General features: G+C 40.1%; 1 protein-coding gene across 1 annotated transcript in view; it reads left to right on the forward strand.

Moving 5' to 3' along the window:
* LOC126985843 (uncharacterized) overlaps window positions 1-20,740 on the forward strand; it is a 106,223-nt gene that overhangs the window by 50,171 nt on the left and 35,312 nt on the right. Inside the window, exon 2 of the mRNA XM_050841299.1 lies at window positions 20,300-20,401. Within this exon, the coding sequence (XP_050697256.1) occupies window positions 20,329-20,401 (73 nt within the window). The 5' untranslated portion in view covers window positions 20,300-20,328. The remainder of the gene's footprint in view (window positions 1-20,299; window positions 20,402-20,740) is intronic.

A 20,740-nucleotide genomic window follows, 5' to 3' on the forward strand; every position in this document is an offset into this window, starting at 1 on the left:
AGTTTTATAATATTTCTCTCTCTCTCTCTCTCTCTCTCTCTCTCTCTCTCTCTCTCTCTCTCTCTCTCTCTCTCTCTCTCTCTCTCTCTCTCTCTCTCTCTCTCTCTCTCTCACACACACACACACACACACACACACACACGCACACACACAAAGGTCGGGCATAGGATCGAGGTGGATTAACAAAACTCGTTCGCGGATTCTAGTTCGGATATTCGAGGATTTATTATACTTTTACGAGAGAGAGAGATTAAACTAACTTCCTTTTCTTCCGTCATAAAAGACAAATACAACCAAGAAAGGAGAGCGTCAACGGTTTTAATACATCCAATTGCTAACGTTTTTTTTTTTTTTTTTTTTGCATATATCTTTTTGTAGTAAAGGAAAGTAAAAAAAAAATCGCCCACTCTAGGAAAATAAATTATTACGACTTTTTCTTTTGTTCTTTCCTTCTTTTTTTTTACAGTAACAAAAGGATACAAAAAGAGTCCTATGTGTTCAGATCTTAGATACATAAGAAAGAAAAGAAGAAGAAGAAGAAGACAGAAAAAAAAGAGTAAAAAAAGAAAGAAAGAAGAGAATGAGAAGAATGAGAAGAGAGAAAAGAGTAAAAAAAGTTATATGTGTTTATTTCTTAGATACAAAAGAGAGAAAAGAAGGAAAAGAATAAGAAGAAAGAAAAAAAGAGGAAAAAAATCCTGTGTTAAGTTCTTAGATACAAAAGAAAGAAAAGAAGAAAAGAATGAGAAGGAAAAGGATAAAGAAAATTCCTGTGTGTATAGGTCTAAGAGAAAAAAAAGAATGAAAAGAAAGAAAAGGGTAAAAAAGAGTCCTATGCGTTTAGTTCTAATATAAAAAAAGAAAGAAAAGAAGAAATGAAAGAGAAGAATGAGAAAAAAGGAAAAGGGAAAAAAAGTCCTGTGTGTTAAGTTCTTGGATGAAAAAAAAAGAAAGAAGAGAAGAAAAGAAATGAGAAGAAAAGAAAAAAGGTTAAAAAAAAGTCCTATGTGTTTGGTTCTTACATACAAAAAGAATGAAAAGAAGAAGAGAATGAGAGGAATGAGAGGAAAGAAGAAGAATGAATGAGTGAAACAGAAGAAGGAAGAAATCGAATAGAAATTATTGTATACATAAAATAAAACGTAAGAAGAAAAAAATAATAAGTAAACAACAATAAACAAAACTAATAAAAATGCAACATAGATGAGAGAAAGGAAGAGAAAGGGGGATAGTAAAAGGAGAAAAGAAGTAAACAAGAAGAAAAAAATGAATGTAATATATAGAAGGAATACAAAATTGATTATATGAAAACAAACAAACAAACAACAAACAAACAACAAACGAAGACGCGGATAACGAAAAAATAAAGAAAGAGGAAAAGAAAGAATAGGAGAAACCAACAGAAGAAAAGTGAATGAATAAAAGAGAAAAAAATAAAAATAAGAAATGAACAGAAAAAATGAAAGAATAGAAATAGAAAAAATAATGAGTGGAAAAGTTGACAAATGGAACAAAAACAGAAAAAAAAGATATGACAACCGAAAAAAAAGAAAGAGTAGGAGAAAACAATAAGAGAAGAAAAGTAAATAAATGACAGAGAAAAAGGAAAAAAATAAGAAATGAACAGAAAAAAAGGAGAGAATAGAAATAGAAAAAAATAAAGGGTGGAAAATGTTGATAAAAGGAACAAGAACAGAAAAAAAAGATATGAAAAGCAAAAAAAAAAAGGATGAAATAACAAAGAATAGAAAATAATGAGTAAAAAAAGTTAAAAAATGAAAGAAAATAAAAAAAAGAAATAAAAAGGAAAGAAAAAACGGGCATAATAACAGGAAGAATAGAAAAAGAATAACGAGTAAAAAAAACGTTGTAAAATGAAAGAAAATTAAAAAGAGAAGTAAAAAGAAAAAAGAAAAAACGAAGGAAAGAACATAAGACTAAGAACAAGGGGTCAAACATTCTTTCTTCTCTCTCTCTCTCTCTCTCTCTCTCTCTCTCTCTCTCTCTCTCTCTCTCTCTCTCTCTCTCTCTCTCTCTCTCTCTCTCTCTCTCTCTCTCTCTCTCTCTCTCTCTCTCTCTCTCTCTCTCTCTCTCTCTCTTTTCTGGCAACAAAAAGTCGTGTTTAAAATATTAGGAACAAGAGGCGGGCATTAATAGTCTTTTCTTTCTCTTTGTCTCTCTCTCTCTCTCTCTCTCTCTCTCTCTCTCTCTCTCTCTCTCTCTCTCTCTCTCTCTCTCTCTCTCTCTCTCTCTCTCTCTCTCTCTCTCTCTCTCTCTCTCTCTCTCTCTCTCTCTCTCTCTCTCTCTCTCTCACACACACACACACACACACACATTTACCTGTACAAGCAAAGGACTCATCTACCATAACATACCTGGGAAAACAATATAATTATATTAAAAATAACAATGAAAATAACAATAATAAAAAAAAACTATCATGCAACATCTATCACAATTACTATAGCTAAATCATCATCATCAGCATCGTCGTCATCATCAAAAACAATAACTACTACTATCACTACTACTACTACTACTACTATTACTACTCCTTCTACTACTACTACTACTACTACTACTACTACTACTACCACCACTGATATTGATTTTTTTTGTTTTTTACTCCTTCCTCAATAAATTTCTTTCATATATTTTTATCTTTATCAATAAACACACCTTTCCTCCTCCTCCTCCTCCTCCTCCTCCTCCTCCTCTTCCTCCTCCTCCTCCTCATCACATGTATTAACTGTATAAGACAATTACACATGTACACACACACACACACACACACACACACACACACACACACACACACACACACACACACACACACACACACACACACTCTCTCTCTCTCTCTCTCTCTCTCTCTCTCTCTCTCTCTCTCTCTCTCTCTCTCTCTCTCTCTCTCTCTCTCTCTCTCTCTCTCTCTCTCTCTCTCTCTCTCTCTCTCTCTCTCTCTGTCTCTCTCTCTCTCTCTCTCTCTCTCTCTCTCTCTCTCTCTCTCTCTCTCTCTCTCTCTCTCTCTCTCTCTCTCTCTCTCTCTCTCTCTCTCTCTCTTACAATGTCATCCGTTGTATCGACCTCTCTGAACCAGTGATGGGCACGGTTCCGCTAATCCGCTAACCACTAACGCTAACTTTTTCGTTAGCTGATTAGCGTTTTCGCTAACCTTGGAAACAGTTAGCGGACCAATTAGCTTCCGCTAAACGTAGTTCCTCCTCCGGTAAGTTTAAGTCCACTAAAAGTTCATACAGGTTTGTTCTCGTCCGTTGTGGGCAGACACAGCAAGGTGAGCCACATGGCGCAATAATTCCAGGGCTTCCACTTTTGGGTAAAATACGCCTTAAGTAGCGGAATTGGACATTTATTTGGGAAACTTTTGGGTATTTTAGGGTAATGCATCTTCCATTTCCGACTCTTTGAACTCGGGATTTAATAACAAGAATTCGATATTGTCCACCTGACAAAAAATAAACACTGTTATCTACTTATTCACTTAATATACTCCTTAGCATTATTTACACTTATGTATCTAAATTGATCCACTATCCCCAGCTGTGTGGGGGAGCAGTCCTGTGTTGTGTGCCATCAGATATCTTATCAGATTTTGTCTTTCTGCGTTGCTATTGCAAGTTCATATATTAGGCATAAATAATTAAAGTGTATTTGGAATATAATTTGTGTACACCTTTATCATCATCTGATTTTGACATGATATACCTCTCTAAACGCACCTTACCTGTTATCTACCTCCCGAATCCATCCTGCCCTAACCTGTTCCCTAGCTTTTCTATTCATCTAATCGCCTAATACTTACCTCACCAAACTTGGCCTAACCGAAACCACTACTACCTTGCTTGCTTTCCTAACTACCTGCACATTCGGTCTGGGATTCTCGGGTCTAACTCTAAGGGCCGCTTTCACAGTCGTTTTGTTAGTTTTCCTCGTTTCCAATGGCGGCGATCACCACTATAGAATTTCCACTTAAAACTGGCCGATGGGGTAGTGGCGGCTGTGGGGTTAGCCTAGCACCGCACCTTGCCACACACTCTCAACACCTCTCTCTTCCTCCATAGGCCAGTTTCACGTGGAAAACTATAGCGTCGATTCCCGCCACTGGTAACGATCAAAACAAACAAAACGACTATGAAAGCGGCCCTAAGAAGCGTGTCTATCAGAAGCGCTACGATTTACCTCCAGCAATATTTGGCATTAGTCACCGGCGTGGGAGGGTGTTTTTTCCTTCTTCTTTTTCACCTTTGATCTGCATCCTTTACTGCAATATAAAAGTCGGAGCTCGTCCCGCTTTTGCCGCACACTGCTTTGAAAATCACGAGTCAATACGAGTGAATGAAAGCGGAGGCGGAGGACAAAAAGAAAAATATGCTCACGTGCTGATAAACTCGTCATTATGAGGATGAGCTTTAACGCTTAAATTTTTAGCTCTCACAAAGGCGAAAGATACGAGGAGACTTGACTGAAGATTTTAAATGGATTGAGGAATTTAATAAGGTGATTTCAATTAGGAGGGTATCCAGACACCTCTCCTCCCGAAATTGACCCCTCTTTCGGCCACCTCCTTGGATTCTTTTTAGGAGCAGCGAGTAGCGGGCTTTTTTCATATTATTGTTTCCTATTTTTGTGCCCTTGAGCTGTCTCCTTTGTTGTAAAAAAAAGGATAAACGAGCAAGTAGGACACGTAGTCATGGGTTCCTTGGGTAAAATTTGACAACCCTATCCGATACGACGTTTTCAAATTTTCACGCTTGTAACACCTAGCATCGTACTCATTTATCTGAACAACGATAACGCTCATGAACACTAAGTACTGGTACCGAATCAATGGTGTAAAACAATAATGAATAATGAGTGAAAAGAAGCTAGTGGAAAGTAACAAAAAAAAAGTGTATCGTTTTGATCGAAGTGCATGAGGGGAGTCCAAATTTGGCCACTCTCGGATCGCATAGGGTTCAGAAGCACAGGTAACGAATATTGGTGGAAGAGTGGAAGAGATGTGGCGGTCATGTGGTGAGTGCTAATACTAAGAGTGGTGGATGAGTGGAAGGGATGTGGCAGTCATGTGGTGAGTGCTAATACTAAGAGTGATGGATGAGTGGAAGAGATGTGGTCAGTGCTAATACTAACAGAGTGGTGGATGAGTGGAAGGGATGTGGCGGTCATGTGGTGAGTGCTAATACTAAGAGTGGTGGATGAGTGGAAGGGATGTGGCAGTCGTAAATAAATCCTACCATTCCTCCCCTCCTCACCTCCTTACCTAATTACCTGACCCCGTTTTTACCTTGCTTCCCTCCTGTTTACCTTTTTTTCCTCTCCTGTTCCAATGGTTTCTTGTTTTCTATCGCTGTTTTTTTTCTCTTGTTCTCTTTTCTCACTTTTCATTCTTCCCCATATTTTCTTTACCATTTACCATCTTTCTTTACCTTCCTTTACATTTCCTTACTTCTACTTTTCTTACCTTCCCTTACCTTTCATCACTTTCCCTTGCTTTCTCTTCCTTTACCTTTCCTTACCTCTGCTTTCCTCTCCTTACCCTCCCTTTCCTTTCATCACTTTCCCTTGCTTTCCCTTCCTTTACCTTTCCTTACCTCTGCTTTCCTCTCCTTACCCTCCCTTTCCTTTCATATCTTTCCCTTCCTTTCCCTTCCTTTACCTTTCCTTACCTCTGCTTTCCTCTCCTTACCCTCCCTTACCTTTCATCACTTTCCCTTCCTTTCCCTTCCTTTACCTGTCCTTACCTCTCCTTACCTTCCCTTTCCTTTCATATCTTTCCCTTCCTTTCCCTTCCTTTACCTGTCCTTACTTCTACTTTTCTTACCCTCCCTTACCTTTCATCACTCTCCCTTCCTTTCCATTCCTTTACCTTTCCTTACCTCTACTCACCTTCCCTTTCTTTACCCTCCTTAACCTTTCCTTACCTCTGATTTCCTTTCCTTACCCTCCCTTACCTTTTCATCACTTTCCCTTCATTCACCTTCTATACCTTTCCTAACACTCCTTACCTTCCCCTCCCTTCCCTTCTCTCGTTCCCTCCCTTCCCTCTTTACCCTTCTCTCTTCTTATGATCTAATATACTCTTATTTTCTCATGTCCTCTTGTTTTCTACCGTTCTCTTTACCTATCCTCCCCTACTCACCTACTAACCTAATTACCCTCCCACCTGTGTACCTTTCTTCCCCTTCACCTGCCGTCCCCGTGTGCCATTAAGTCGCTTACCTGGCCCGCCTCGGCACATTACACCTGCTCTCCTTCTCCCTGACGAGCAGCCCTTCACCTGCTAAACATGAGCTAAAGGTGTTAAGTCTCTCTCCTCTGTGTGTGTGTGTGTGTGTGTGTGTGTGTGTGTGTGTGTGTGTGTGTGTGTGTGTGTGTGTGTGTAATTAGGTCTGTTTACCTAATTGTGACAAAGGGAATGAGTTACGATCCTGGCGACCTGTTTCTGTGTCTTGATCGGTCCAACTCTCTCTCTCTCTCTCTCTCTCTCTCTCTCTCTCTCTCTCTCTCTCTCTCTCTCTCTCTCTCTCTCTCTCTCTCTCTCTCTCTCTCTCTCTCTCTCTCTCTCTCTCTCTCTCTCTCTCTCTCTCTCTCAATCCTTTCAAACATTCCTGGCTTCTCATTCCTCTACATTTTTCGCTCGTTTTCCTTCTCTCCCTCATTTCTTTCTTCTCCATTCTTCCATCCTTCCCCTCTCCCTCCTCCTCCTCCTCCTCCTCCTCCTCCTCCTCCTCCTTGTCTTCCCTCTTCCCCTCTGCCATTTCTTTTTTACTCTTTCTTCTCCCCTTCTTCCATCCTCCCACTCTCCCTCTTCCTTCTCTCTCTCGTTCTCCTCCTCCTCCTTTCTTCTCTTCTCCCTCCTGCTTCTCTCTTACGGTTCTCCTTCTCTTCCTCCTTATCCTTACTTCTCTCCCTTCCTTCTTCCTTTCCTTCCTCCCTTCCCTCTTCCTCCCTCCCTCTTACGGTTCCCCTTCCCTTCCTCCTCCTCCTCCTCCTTACTTCTCTCCCTCCCTTCCCTCTTCCTCCCTCCCTCTTACCTCCTCCTTCCCTCCTTCCCTTCTCTTTTTCCCCTCACCCAAAAATAGGTCAAATTAATCAGAATATTTCTTTGCTTCCTTCCGCGCGTGTATTTCGAGGAGGGATAAAAGAATACAGATAATCCTTCTTAATTATTCCTCTTATTCCCCCTTTATTCCCTTCCTGACCTTTTCACCTAAGGGTACGTGAAGGGGGGGGAGGGGGGAAGGGGTAGGCAAAGGGGCGGAGCTTATGTGTGACGTCATCGAGTTCCTGTTTTCTGATTGGCTAAAATTTGTGAACTTACAGAATACGATATCGAAGAAGGGATAGGAGGAGGAGGGGGAGAAGAAGGAGGAAGAGAAGGAAGAAGAGGAGAAGAAGAAGGAGGAAAAGGAGGAGAGAAAGGAGGAGGAGGAGGAGAAGAAAAAGAAGAAAGGGAGGAGGAAAAGGAGAAGGAATAGAATGGGAAGGAGGAGAAGGAAGGAGGAGGAGAAGAAGGAGAAGAAAAGGGAGAAGAGAAGATAACTAAATGACCATAAAAATATATAAAAAAATCAATAAAGTAAAAATAGAAAAAAGAGGGGAAGGGAAAGGAGGAGGAGGCAGAAAAGAAAGAGAAGGAGGAAAAGGAAGCGGGAGAAGAAGAAAGAGAAAAGAGGAAAAATAAAACAATAAACAAAGTAAAAAATAAAAGAAGAACAACAGAAAAAAAAGACAAATATGAACAAAAGGACCAAGAAGAATATGATAAAAAGAGGAATAGAAGAGAAAAGGAGATAACAGAGAGAAAAGGGAGAGAAAATTAAAGAAAGAAACGAATTAGAGAAAAAGAAAATAAAGAGAAAAGAAATAAAAAGACGCGCGTACCGGAATAGAGATAAAGAGAGAGACAGAGAAAGAAAGAAAGAAAGAGAGAAAAAAAGATTAAATGAGGGAATTAGATATATTTAATTCTCTCTCTCTCTCTCTCTCTCTCTCTCTCTCTCTCTCTCTCTCTCTCTCTCTCTCTCTCTCTCTCTCTCTCTCTCTCTCTCTCTCTCTCTCTCTCTCTCTCTCACACACACTGTCACACACACACACACACACACACACACACACACACACACACACACACACACACACGCACACACACACACACACACACACACACACACACACACACACACAGATCATTATTCCTTCTTATTTTTATTCTTGTTTTTGTTGTTAATTTTGTCTTTTCTTCTACTACTACTACTACTACTACTACTACTACTACTACTACTACTACTACTACTACTACTACTACTACTACTGCTTCTACTAATAATACACTGCTTTAACTACTGTCATTTGTCTACCGTTTCCTCCTCCTCCTCCTCCTCCTCTCACCTCATCATCATAATCATAACCCGCATCCTTCTCCTTCACCTCCTCCTCCTCCTGATTACTCTCATCACCATTATCATCACCACCTCCATCTTTATCACCCTTTTTCCTCCTCTTCCCTCTACGCCTCCTCCTGCCCCTCCTCCTCCTCCTCCTCCCATTCTCTCCCACCCCTCCTCCTCTTTCTTCCTCCGTCTAACGTTATCGTCACTATCATCATCATCATCATCATCATCATTTGTACAGGTATGAATAGACTCACTTTCACTTCACCTTCCTTCACCTTCCCACACCTTTTCGCTACTTTTCTTACCCTCCATCACCTTCCTTCACCTTCCTTCACCTTCCTTCACCTTCCCTCACCTTCCCTTACTTTCTCTCTTATCTGCTTTTACCTTCCCTCACTTTACCTGAACTACCCTCACCTTTCATTGCCCTACCTTACTTTCTTTTGCCTTTCCTTACCTTTTATCATTTTCTTTTACCTTGCCTTCATCTTTCTCACTTTCCCTGACCTTTCTTTACCTTTCCTCACTTTTCCTCACTTTCTCTTACTTTCCCTTAATTTTCCTAACTTTTCCTCACTTTTCCTTACCTTTCCTTAGCTTTCTTTACCTTTCCTCACTTTTCCTCACTTTCCCTTACTTTCCCTTAATTTTCCTAACTTTTCCTCACTTTCCCTTACCTTTCCTTACTTTCCCTCACCCTCCATAGCTCTCCTTACCTTTCCTTAGCTTTCTTTACCTTCCCCTTACTTTCCCATTCCCTTCCTCCCCTTTCCCAATAGTCTCTTACTTTCCCTCACCTTACATTACCTTTTCATATGTTCTCCTATTCCCTTACCTTACCTTACCTCTCCTTGCTTCTCCTCCCTAGTTTTCATCCTCCTCTACCTTTCCCTCCTATAGTTTCTCAATTCTTTCATCTCTCTTACTCTCCTCTGCTTCCCTTCTTCAACTTTCTCTCCTCCTTTCCTTAGCTTTCCACAACTCCTTTCTTCCTTTTTTTCTCTCTTCTCTCTCCCTTTCCCTTTAACCTTACTCTCCTTCCCTCCCCGAACTCTTCTCTCCTAACCTTTTCTCAGCTTTCCACAACTCCTTTCTTCCTTTTTTCTCTCTCCTCTTTCTCTTTCCTTTTAACCTCACTCTCCTTCCCTCCCCGAACTCTTCTTTCCTTCCCTTACTCTCCTTTTCCTTTTCTGTTATCTTCCTCCCATTTCTGCCCCTTACTCCTTTCACTTTCCTCCCTTTACTCTCCTTTCCTTCCTGTTCTCTCTCTCCCATTTCCGTCCCTCACTCTCTTCCCTCTCCTCCCCTTTCCCTTCTTCCCTCCCCTTCTTCCCATCCACTTCTTCTTCTTTCCTCTCCTTCCTCTCCATAGTATCAAAGAAAAAAATATTACCAACACTCTTTGAACTCGTACTATGCTTGTTTGTAGTGTCCCGGAGTGCCTCGTCCAGTGAGCTTCAAGTGCTAGTGTTTACGAAGTTATGCGACGCAGAAAAAAAAAGTGAAGGGAAAAAAATCTTGTCGGTGTTACTTTGGAATATATATTTTTGTCGTCAACTTTCCTTGTTATGGAGAGTTTTTTTTTTTTTACTCTACGTGAGCTTTGAAAATTTTGGGAGGTGCGCAAGTTGTTTATTTTTTTTTATATTGGGTGTTTTTTCTAAATGTTGTGTTTTTCAAAGTGATATGCTCCGGTTTTCCTTCCGTTTCTCCTTTCTTCTTCGTTTCTATTTTTTTTTTATGTTTTTTTCTGTTTTTCTCTCTCTCCAGCTTCCCAATGGCAAAATGAAACCTTTGTATTTCCTGAACACACACACACACACACACACACACACACACACACACACACACACACACACACACACACACACACACACACACACACACAGGTACACACACACACCGTCTCTTGGGCTAGGAAAGGTTAATGAGATGGAAAGAATGCCCAGGTTTAGCGTTTCTTGGAGGAGGAGGAGGAGGAGGAGGAGGAGGTAGACGAGGATGTAAACAAGATCAAGGAGAAGAACAATAGAGAAATGAAGATAAGAAGATAAGAAGAAGAAGGAAGATGAAGAAGAAGAGAAAGAAGAGGTATAGAGTAGACGGGAGGGTAGTTTTAGGAGGAGGAAGAGGAGAGTTATGGCGCGAAGAAAGAGGAGGAGGAGGAGGAGGAGGAGGAGGAGGAGGAGGAGGAGGATACCCTACCCACTTGGTTCGCTAAAACAGGAGGTGGACGTAAGGAGAATGATATTACGCCTTCCAAACTACGAGGAGAGAAAGGAGAGAAAGTAAAAGAGGGAGATGATGAGAGGAAGGGATAGGGAGGGAGGGAGGGAGGGAGAGATGAAGGGAAATGAGAGAAGGGAGGATGAGGGGCTGAAGAGAGTGAGGAGCAGCGAGAGAGGAAGGGAGACTGGAAGATGAGAAAAGAAGGGAGAGGTACAAGGGAGAATGATAAGAGAGGGAGAGGAAGGGAGGAAGACTGGAAGAATGAGGAAATGAGGGAGAGGGATAAGATAGGGGAGAAGGATAGGATGGAAGGAAGGAAGACTGGAAGATAATGAAAGGAGGGAGAGGAAGGGAAAAGAATAAGGAAAGAGGGAGAGAAGAAGGAAGGGAGGAAGGAAGACTGGAAGAAGGGAGAGGGATAATGGATAGGGAAGAAGGATAGGATGGAAGGAAGGAAGACTGGAAGATAAAGAAAGGAGGGAGAGGAAGGGAAAAGAATAAGGAAAGAGGGAGAGAAGAAGGAAGGGAGGAAGGAGGACTGGAAGAAGGGAGAGGGATAATGGATAGGGAAGAAGGATAGGGTGGAAGGAAGGAAAACTGGAAGATGATGAAAGGCCGAAGAGGTACAGGGACATAGAATTACAAAACAACACAGCAACACGACACGAAAATCATCCCATCATTGTGGACACAGACGTAGGAGTAACGAGATAAGCGACTCAATCTCTTCTCCCTGGGAAAGACATGATCACAAGGGGATTTAAGACAAGTTTTCAAGTACCTCAATAACCTCAGTAACGTCGATCGCACGCAGTTATTTGAATTCTAAACTGATACGAGAACTAGTAACAATTGTCCACTATTTCAATCCTCTTATTGTACTGATGTTATAAGAGGTTTTGGTTGGAGTTTTCTTTCGATCCAATACGCTGTTGTAAATATCCTTCTTTCTTTCTTTCTCTCTTTCTCTCATTCTTTCGTCAGGTGGAGGAGGGAAGAGGAAGTAATGGAATGGGAAGAAGAGGATAATTTGATACAAGTCTTTCCGAAAATGTTCATGTAAAAAAAAAAAAAACACAGAGAGGGGAATCAAAATAGAAAGACAGCGAAAATAACCGACGAAAATATACTGAAACAAATAAAAAAAATGCAAAAGGCAGGAAAAAATGAATAAAATAAAGGAGAAAAATAAAAATGGATAAATATATATGGAAAGTAAAATAAAGAGAAAAAAAGAAAATACGAAATCTAAGAATGTGAGAAAGAAGGAGAGAAAGAAAATGGGAATCTAAGGAGGAAGGAAAGAAAAAAAAGGAGGGAGAGAGAAAACAGTAAGAAAGGAAGGCTGAGAGAAAAAAAATAATAAAAAAGGAACGGCAAAAAGAAAAATAAACAGAAAAAAAGAAGGAATAAAGTAATAAAGATAAACAAGAGAAAGAAAAAAATAGATAAATAAATAAAAAAAGAAAATAATGGCTCAGGAAATAACGATCTATAATATTTTTTTTTTTCCGACGCACTCGAACGCAATACATTTTTATAACATTTTCTCCTCGTCATTTTCCCGCCAAATCACGTTTTAGGTACTTGAAGCGACCTACTTTTTTCTCCCATTTTATACGCAAATGAAAAATGACAAGAATAATGGTCTCTCCCTTACCCCCTCCCCCCTTCCCTCCCTTCTCTTCCTCTCTCTCTCTCTTTTCCCTCTCCTTCCTTTCTTTCTTCCTCTCCCTTCTGCTTCCTGATTCTCACTTTCTCTCTCCCTCTCTCTCTTTTCAGTCTCATTCCCTTTTCCCCTTTCTCCCTTCCTCTCCCTTCCTCTTCCTTCTCCTCATTTCCTCTCTCCCTCTCTCTATTTTGACGCTCCTTCTCCCCTCCTCTTCTTTTCTCTTCCTTTCCCTCACTTCCTTTGTTTCTCTCTCTTTCCGCTTTCCTCCCCTTCCCCCCATCTCCTTTCTCCTTCCTTCTTCTCATTTCCTCTCTCTCCCTTTCGCATCTCCTTCTCTTCTATCTCTCTAATACTCCCTCTCTCTCTCTCTCTCTCTCTCTCTCTCTCTCTCTCTCTCTCTCTCTCTCTCTCTCTCTCTCTCTCTCTCTCTCTCTCTCTCTCTCTCTCTCTCTCTCTCTCTCTCTCTCTCTCTCTCTCTCTCTCTCTCTCTCTCTCTTTGTTCTCATTACTCTCTCTCTCCTTCCATTCTCTTTCTCTACTTAGTTATTCTTCTCTTTCTCCTCTCTTCATTCTCTTCATTCCTCCTATCTCCCCCTTCATTCTCATTTATCTCCATTGGTTCTCTCCCTTTTTGCTATTCTTATCTCCCTTCCCTCGCCCTTTTTTTCCTTCTTCCTCCTACTCCTTTCTTAATTTATCAGCGTCCCTTTCTGTCTGTCCATTCCTCTCATCAATCTCTCTCTCTCTCTCTCTCTCTCTCTCTCTCTCTCTCTCTCTCTCTCTCTCTCTCTCTCTCTCTCTCTCTCTCTCTCTCTCTCTCTCTCTCTCTCTCTCTCTCTTTGTACTACCCACTCCCCCCGCCCCCAATCCTGCCTTCTCTCATTTCCCTTCGTCGCTCTCCCTCCCTCCCTCCCTCCTTCCCTGTATTCCTCCCTCCCCCTCCCACTTTACCTGTGCACGGATTCACACCTGTTGGATAGGCGACAGGTACAAACGGCTCTTTAAAGGTGACCAATACACACACACACACACACACACACACACACACACATCACACACACCCGAGAGAGAGAGAGAGAGAGAGAGAGAGAGAGAGAGAGAGGAAAATAAATAAAACTAGGCAAAGAACAAGAAAAAAATAATCACTAAGCAAAGAAAAGATACAAAAAGAATACAGAAAAACAAAGAAATGTGGAGAGAAAAAAATAAAAAGCAGAGAAATAAAAAAAAAAAAGCATACAGAAAATTAGAAAGTCAAATAGTGTGATACAGAAATAACAGACAAAAATTAAGAAATATGGAAAAAAATAAATAAAAAGCAGAAATATATGAAGGGAATACATAAAAATAAGGTCCAATATTATGCCCAGCGCTCTCGATCTTGCGTGGGTTTGAGAGGACGCAGTAACATTATCAGAGAGGCTTCAATGGTACGTCTCAGAACAGCAACAATATCTCTAAGCACGAATAGATGAGGTGCAGGTCTGAGAGGCAATATCGTTCAGGAAAAGGATCAAATACTGCATCACAACACAATATCCCTTAGTACGAATATATGATGCAATATGTAACACGGCGCAATACAGTTATCTAAGAGAACTAAAAGAACTCTACGTCACACAGTAATAACTTAACATGTATAGATAAGGCAAACATAAAAAAAGGATCCCGATGTTAAGATCCTCAATTTGAAAACCCTAATTATAGAAGAAAAGGATCCCGATGTTAAGATTCTGAATTTGAAAACCCTAATTATAGAAGAAAAGGATCCCGATGTTAAGATCCTGAATTTGAAAACCCTAATTATAGAAGAAAAGGATCCCGATGTTAAGATCTTGAATTTGAAAACCCTAATTATAGAAAAAAAAGGATCCCGATGTTAAGATCCTGAATTTGAAAACCCTAATTATAGAAAAAAAAGGATCCCGATGTTAAGATCCTGAATTTGAAAACCCTAATTATAGAAAAAAAAGGATCCCGATGTTAAGATCTTGAATTTGAAAACCCTAATTATAGAAGAAAAGGATCCCGATGTTAAGATCCTGAATTTGAAAACCCTAATTATAGAAAAAAAGGATCCCGATGTTAAGATCTTGAATTTGAAAACCCTAATTATAGAAAAAAGGATCCCGATGTTAAGATCCTGAATTTGAAAACCCTAATTATAGAAGAAAAGGATCCCGATGTTAAGATCTTGAATTTGAAAACCCTAATTATAGAAGAAAAGGATCCCGATGTTAAGATCTTGAATTTGAAAACCCTAATTATAGAAGAAAAGGATCCCGATGTTAAGATCTTGAATTTGAAAACCCTAATTATAGAAGAAAAGGATCCCGATGTTAAGATCTTGAATTTGAAAACCCTAATTATAGAAAAAAGGATCCCGATGTTAAGATCCTGAATTTGAAAACCCTAATTATAGAAAAAAAAGGATCCCGATGTTAAGATCTTGAATTTGAAAACCCTAATTATAGAAGAAAAGGATCCCGATGTTAAGATCTTGAATTTGAAAACCCTAATTATAGAAGAAAAGGATCCCGATGTTAAGATCCTGAATTTGAAAACCCTAATTATAGAAAAAAAGGATCCCGATGTTAAGATCTTGAATTTGAAAACCCTAATTATAGAAGAAAAGGATCCCGATGTTAAGATCCTGAATTTGAAAACCCTAATCACAGAAAACGGGCAAAATTTTAATACAGGCTCATTTATACATCCTAAAAGTTATGCAATACAGTTTTGAGGACGCAGGACGGGTTAACGAAGACAGGTAGGAGGATAATTAATGAACAAAATATAAATGAACAGAAAAAAATATAACAAGGACTCGTAAAAAAAATTCTACCTCGGAAAATAAGGACAAATTAAATACAAAGAAAAAAGACAAACTCTCCCCGTGCCAGGCGATGCTCGGAATATAATAATCGTTGTGTGGGAAGGGTTTTATATTGTATATATTTTATGTAGTGAATATAACGAGTTTTCACCAGCTGATGATATTATGAAAAAAATAATAATGTCCGGGTTCAAGGTGTTTCTCAAAATATCTCGACTCTTTAGTGTGGGAAATGTTTGTCCCTTTTATTTGCAGTTAGTATCATTAGTGAACCTCCCTCAGCGAGTAAGGATGTACGCTCCTCCATAATAGCTGTAACATGTATTTCATTCGGTACTATGTCGGGAAAAACTCTCTTGTGCATCAGATATAACACACGAGTACTACAATTTCATTATTTATCATTTTCCGCCCGTACGCACAAAGAGCCTCCCCTCAGGTGGCACAGTAATAACGGTGTGGGAGTTTCGAGTTCACGTGTTTTCCTTCCAGAACAGCTTTTCACATCAACCCCTCAGGCCACCTTTAGCCCTATTCACAGAGCCGCTCCCCCGCCCGAGTATTAATCAAGGATATACCTCGCCACCCACGCGCTGCAGCATCAGTGTTTCAAGCTCTCGTCGCCGGAACTGAGACAGAGTACTTGGATATACATAGAACCCACAAGGTTTAACTTAGAACCCGCAAGCTTAGGATCGCATAATCAAGGATATACCTCGCCACCCACGCGCTGCAGCATCAGTACTTCAAGCTCTCTCGTCACCGGAACTAAGACAGAGTACTTGGATATAAATAGAACCCACAAGGTTTAACTTAGAACCTGCAAGCTTAGGATCGCATAATCAAGGATATACCTCGCCACCCACGCGCTGCAACATCAGTACTTCAAGCTCACTCGTCACCGGCACTGAGACAGAGTACTTTGATATAAATAGAACCCACAAGGTTTAACTTAGAACCCGCAAGCTTAGGATCGCATAATCAAGGATATACCTCGCCACCCACGCGCTGCAGCATCAATACTTCAAGCTCACTCGTCACCGGCACTGAGACAGAGTCCTTGGATATAAATAGAACCCGCAAGCTCGGGGTCGCCTAATGAGTGCCCAGGGCGACCGGACCTCTACATAAGCAATCCTCGTCGTAGCATCGTACAGCGTAATCACTGGTTTTCATAAACTTTACATTATCATATTTTTTTCCCGGCCATTTAATTGTTTTCACCGATTATTTTATCACAATATAATTAAAAAAATATCTACAATTACTTTAGCTGACATTATTACTGACCCGCGTTTTATTTCCATTTTAATTACAACGTATTTTGATGTTAACTAAATAATTATCATCAATTCACCGGACGTTTTATCAGTCGCAACATTTTAATCATCATGAAATATTTTCCACGCCGACGCTTTGTTGATGTTTTATGTGACACGTTTGGAATTTATCCCGTTTCATTTACGTATTTCCTATTTGACAAACGCTTTACCGCCAGGAGTCAGACAATATATTATTTTTTTATATTTAATCACAGACCTGCCGTAACACTCTCCACCTCACTCTTCTTCACCACGAGGTCCACGCCTGTTATATATTCACATCCACACCCGCGCCTTCCTCACACCTCAAGCCAGTGTGAGACGTAGCGAATCTTTATCTTGAACGAGTCGTGAATCTTCATATAAATAGACAAATAAATAAATAAATAAGTAAATAAGTGAATAAATAAAAGAGAAGATGAATAAATATAAACACAAAGATTAAAACAGCAAATAAAAAAAGAATGATACACAAACATAAAACAATTTACACCTCTTCCCACCTGTTATTAATATCCTGTATCTGGAGGGAGGGACAGCAAAACAAGCAAACAAACAAACACCTTATACAAAACAACAACAATAAAATAAACTGTAATATTTGATCTCTTTACAAACGAAAGAGGGAAGAGAAAAAAAAAGAAAACAATGATACTGGAAAAGCCGGGGAGGGGAGGGAGGATGGGGGGGCGACACACACACACACACAAACACACACACACACACACACACACACACACACACACACACACACACACACACACACCTGGATGCCAACTGAATATCTAGACATCAAAAACGCGTTGATTTGTCATTTCTCCTTCTGATCATCAAAGCGAAGTTCATAAGGGCATTTTTTTCCTCATTTTTCCTCATTTTTCCTCTCTCTCTCTCTCTCTCTCTCTCTCTCTCTCTCTCTCTCTCTCTCTCGCTTACGTCGTTCAGTCTATAATAAAAATTCTAATCGCCTTCAGAAAAACAACTCGATAATTAAATTCTAAAACGTGTGACTCGGCGGTGTTTGTCCTGTGATTAAAAGTTCATACGAGAGAGAGAGAGAGAACGGTTGCTTTCCTCTTTATTCCTTTCTCTCTTACTTCCTTTTCTTCTATAGTCTGTCCCTTTATTTGTCTTTACTCTAATTTCCCCTCTTCTCTCTCTATCTCTTTTCTTAAACATTTGATACTTTTCTTTTCTCTCTTCTTCCTATTCCTTCTTTCTTTCTCTCTTCCCGTCTTCCTCTTCATTCCTCCTTCAATTTTTCTTTCTTACTTTCATATCCCTGTAATATATTTTCCTCCTTTCTTTCTCTTACTTATTTTTCATCGGACTTCAACGTTTTCCGCATTTTTTTCTTATTTTTCTTCCTTTCTTCTTTCTTGTTCTTTCCCTTTTTACATTTTCCGCCCAAACCTAACTTCATATTTCTCTGCTTCATTTATTTCCTTCATTCCTTCTTTCCTCTCCTCATATCTCTTATTTTTTTCTACCTCCCTCATGCCTTCTTACTTCTTCCTTTTTATAACTTCCTATTTTTTCCTCTTTCACTACTTCCTTTTCTTCGTTCACTACTTTTGTTTTCCTTTCTACCTGTTTTCTTTCTTTTGTTTCTTCTCTTCTTTCCTTTTTCCTCACTTTATTCCCTCTATTTGCATTTCGTTCTTTCATAATTTCTTTTTCCTCTTGGTTTCTTTCTTCATATATCCGAATTTGAAACTCTTTTTTTTTACCTTCGTTTCTCCATTCTTTCCTCCATTCATCCTTCTTCCTTCCGTTTGTTCCTTCATCTCTTACTTTCCTCCTCCTCTTTCCAATCCTTCAATCTTTCTTCTTGCCTCCTTTCCTTCCTTCTTTCCAAAATTCCTTAACCGACTCTCTTTTTATCTCCATTACTTTTTTCCTTCCTTCATTCTTGTTCTGGGAATGAAAGGAAAAAGAGGGCAAGGTAGGAGGGAAAAGGAAAGGAAAGGAAGAAAAGAGCAAGGAAAACAAACAGGACAAAAAGAGGAAGAAGAGGGAGAGAGAGAGAGGGGACAGAAAAAAAAAGATGGGAAACGAAAACTAAGAAAACAAAGAAGAGGAAGGTTTTTTTTTTCATCCTATCTTCCAATTTTTACCTTCTTCCATGCTTCCTTCCTTCCATCCCTCCTTCCCTCCTTCATCCCTCCTCCTTCCTCCCTTCCCATTAACACACGTCCACGTCTTTACTTTCTCATTCATTCCACGTCACGAAATCCTCATCCCCTCATAATTATCTCTTAAATGCACAGTCACATCTATAATAGTAAGCCTTCATTCCTGTCGTCATTCCTTTCTTTAACTTCTTTTATACGTCTTTTTTTTTAAGTGTGTGTTCTTAGTTTCCCTTCGTCCTTCTTTTCTGCTACGTTTTTTTCCTTTTTTTCCTTCTATTCCTTCCTTTTTTCACATTTTCTCCGCTGTTTTTTGTCCCGCGTTTATCCCAATCCTCGTCCCTCCTTCTGTCTGCGTCTGTCTGTCTGTCTGTCTGTCCCTCTCTCAAAAAAGAAAAAGAGGAAGACTAAGAGGATATAGAAAAACATAGAGAAAAGTGAAGGTATGGAGGGTAAGAGGAGGAGAAGGAGAAGGAGGAGGAGAAAAGGAGAGAAAACGGAGTAAAATGCATAAGTAGGAAATGTTTTTATGTCATCGTTCTTTTCTCTTTTATGATTAGAGTTTAGGTTATGGTAGAATTCTCTCTCTCTCTCTCTCTCTCTCTCTCTCTCTCTCTCTCTCTCTCTCTCTCTCTCTCTCTCTCTCTCTCTCTCTCTCTCTCTCTCTCTCTCTCTCTCTCTCTCTCTCTCCCCTATCCATCGTTTCTTTCTCTTTCAGTCTCCTTTTCTTCTTCCTTATTCCTTCCTTCTTCTCATAAACTCACTCTTTCCCATCTTATCATCTCTCTCTCTCTCTCTCTCTCTCTCTCTCTCTCTCTCTCTCTCTCTCTCTCTCTCTCTCTCTCTCTCGTGCCTCGCTTTAAAAGGCCAGACATAAGCTCATTAAGTTTGTAGTGACGGTCAGCTACCTGGAAAACACCTGTCATGCCTAATTAGCAAGCCTCGGGGCAGGTGAGGAGGCGAGAGAGAGAGAGAGAGAGAAAATTGTACCCTAATCTAATCTATATTCGCTAAAAGACTAAAGGATGATAAAATAATATTATTTCTACCTTATTTTTTCCTCCTTTTTCCTCTTCCTCCTCCTCCTAATTTTCTCTCCCTCTTAATCAGCTTCTATAATTCCTCCACTTTGCTCTATCTTCTCCTCTTTCCTTTCTTTCCTCTTAGTCTTTTTCTTTTTTTATATATTTTCTTCTAGTTCCTATTCTTGCTATGTGGTTTCTATCTATTTTTTTTCTTATTCTTTCTCTTATTTCTCCTTCATTATTTTCCTCATCACGGTTTTTTTTCATCTCGTGCTTCCTCTTTCTCTCAATATTTGTTGTTTCTTTCATCCTTCCTTCATCTACACCTTCTCCTTTTTCTCTTCTTCTTCCTCCTCTTACTCCTCCTCCGCCTCCTCCTCCTCCTCCCTTTCTTTATATATCCTCCTCGTCTTCCTCTCTTTTTTTTATTGCTAGTTTCTCTCTTGCTATTTGTTACTCCTAATTCCTCCTCCTCTTCCTCTTTTGCTTTCTCTTCCTCCTCCTCCTTCTACTACTGCTACTACTTCTATGACCACCATCACCATCACCACCATTAACACCATCACCTTACCACCATCACCACCATGACCCACCTACCTACCCTTACCACACCACCATCACCACCACCACCACCACCACTCACCCCCCCCCCCCTTTCCTCCCCCACAGACGCGGCGTTCGGTGACTGGTTGACGAGAATGGTGACGTCACACGCCAGCGTACACCTGGTTGCTCTGGTTGTTTGCTGTTCAGTCTGGTCACAGCCCTCAGGTGAGTGTTGGTTGTTTACGTTTTTTTTTTTTTTTTACAGTGAAGGAGCGAAAGCATAGGAAGAAAGGAAGGAAGGAAGGAAGGAAGAAAGGTAGAAAGGAAGGAAGGAAGGAAGGAAGGATGGAAGGTAGAAAGGAAGAAGGAAGGAAGGAAGGGAGGAAGGAAGGATGGAAGGTAGAAAGGATGAAGGAAGGAAGGAAGGAAGGAAGGAAGGAAGAAAGGAAGGAAGTGTGGATGGATGGATGGATGGAGGGAGGGAGGGAGGAAGGGAGGGAACGAAAGAAGAAGAAAAGAAGATAGAAAGAAAGGAAGGAAGGAAGGAAGGAAGGAAGAACGGAA

The sequence above is a fragment of the Eriocheir sinensis genome, chromosome 60 (genome assembly GCF_024679095.1).
Source record: "Eriocheir sinensis breed Jianghai 21 chromosome 60, ASM2467909v1, whole genome shotgun sequence".
Classification (NCBI taxonomy): Eukaryota; Metazoa; Arthropoda; class Malacostraca; order Decapoda; family Varunidae; genus Eriocheir; species Eriocheir sinensis.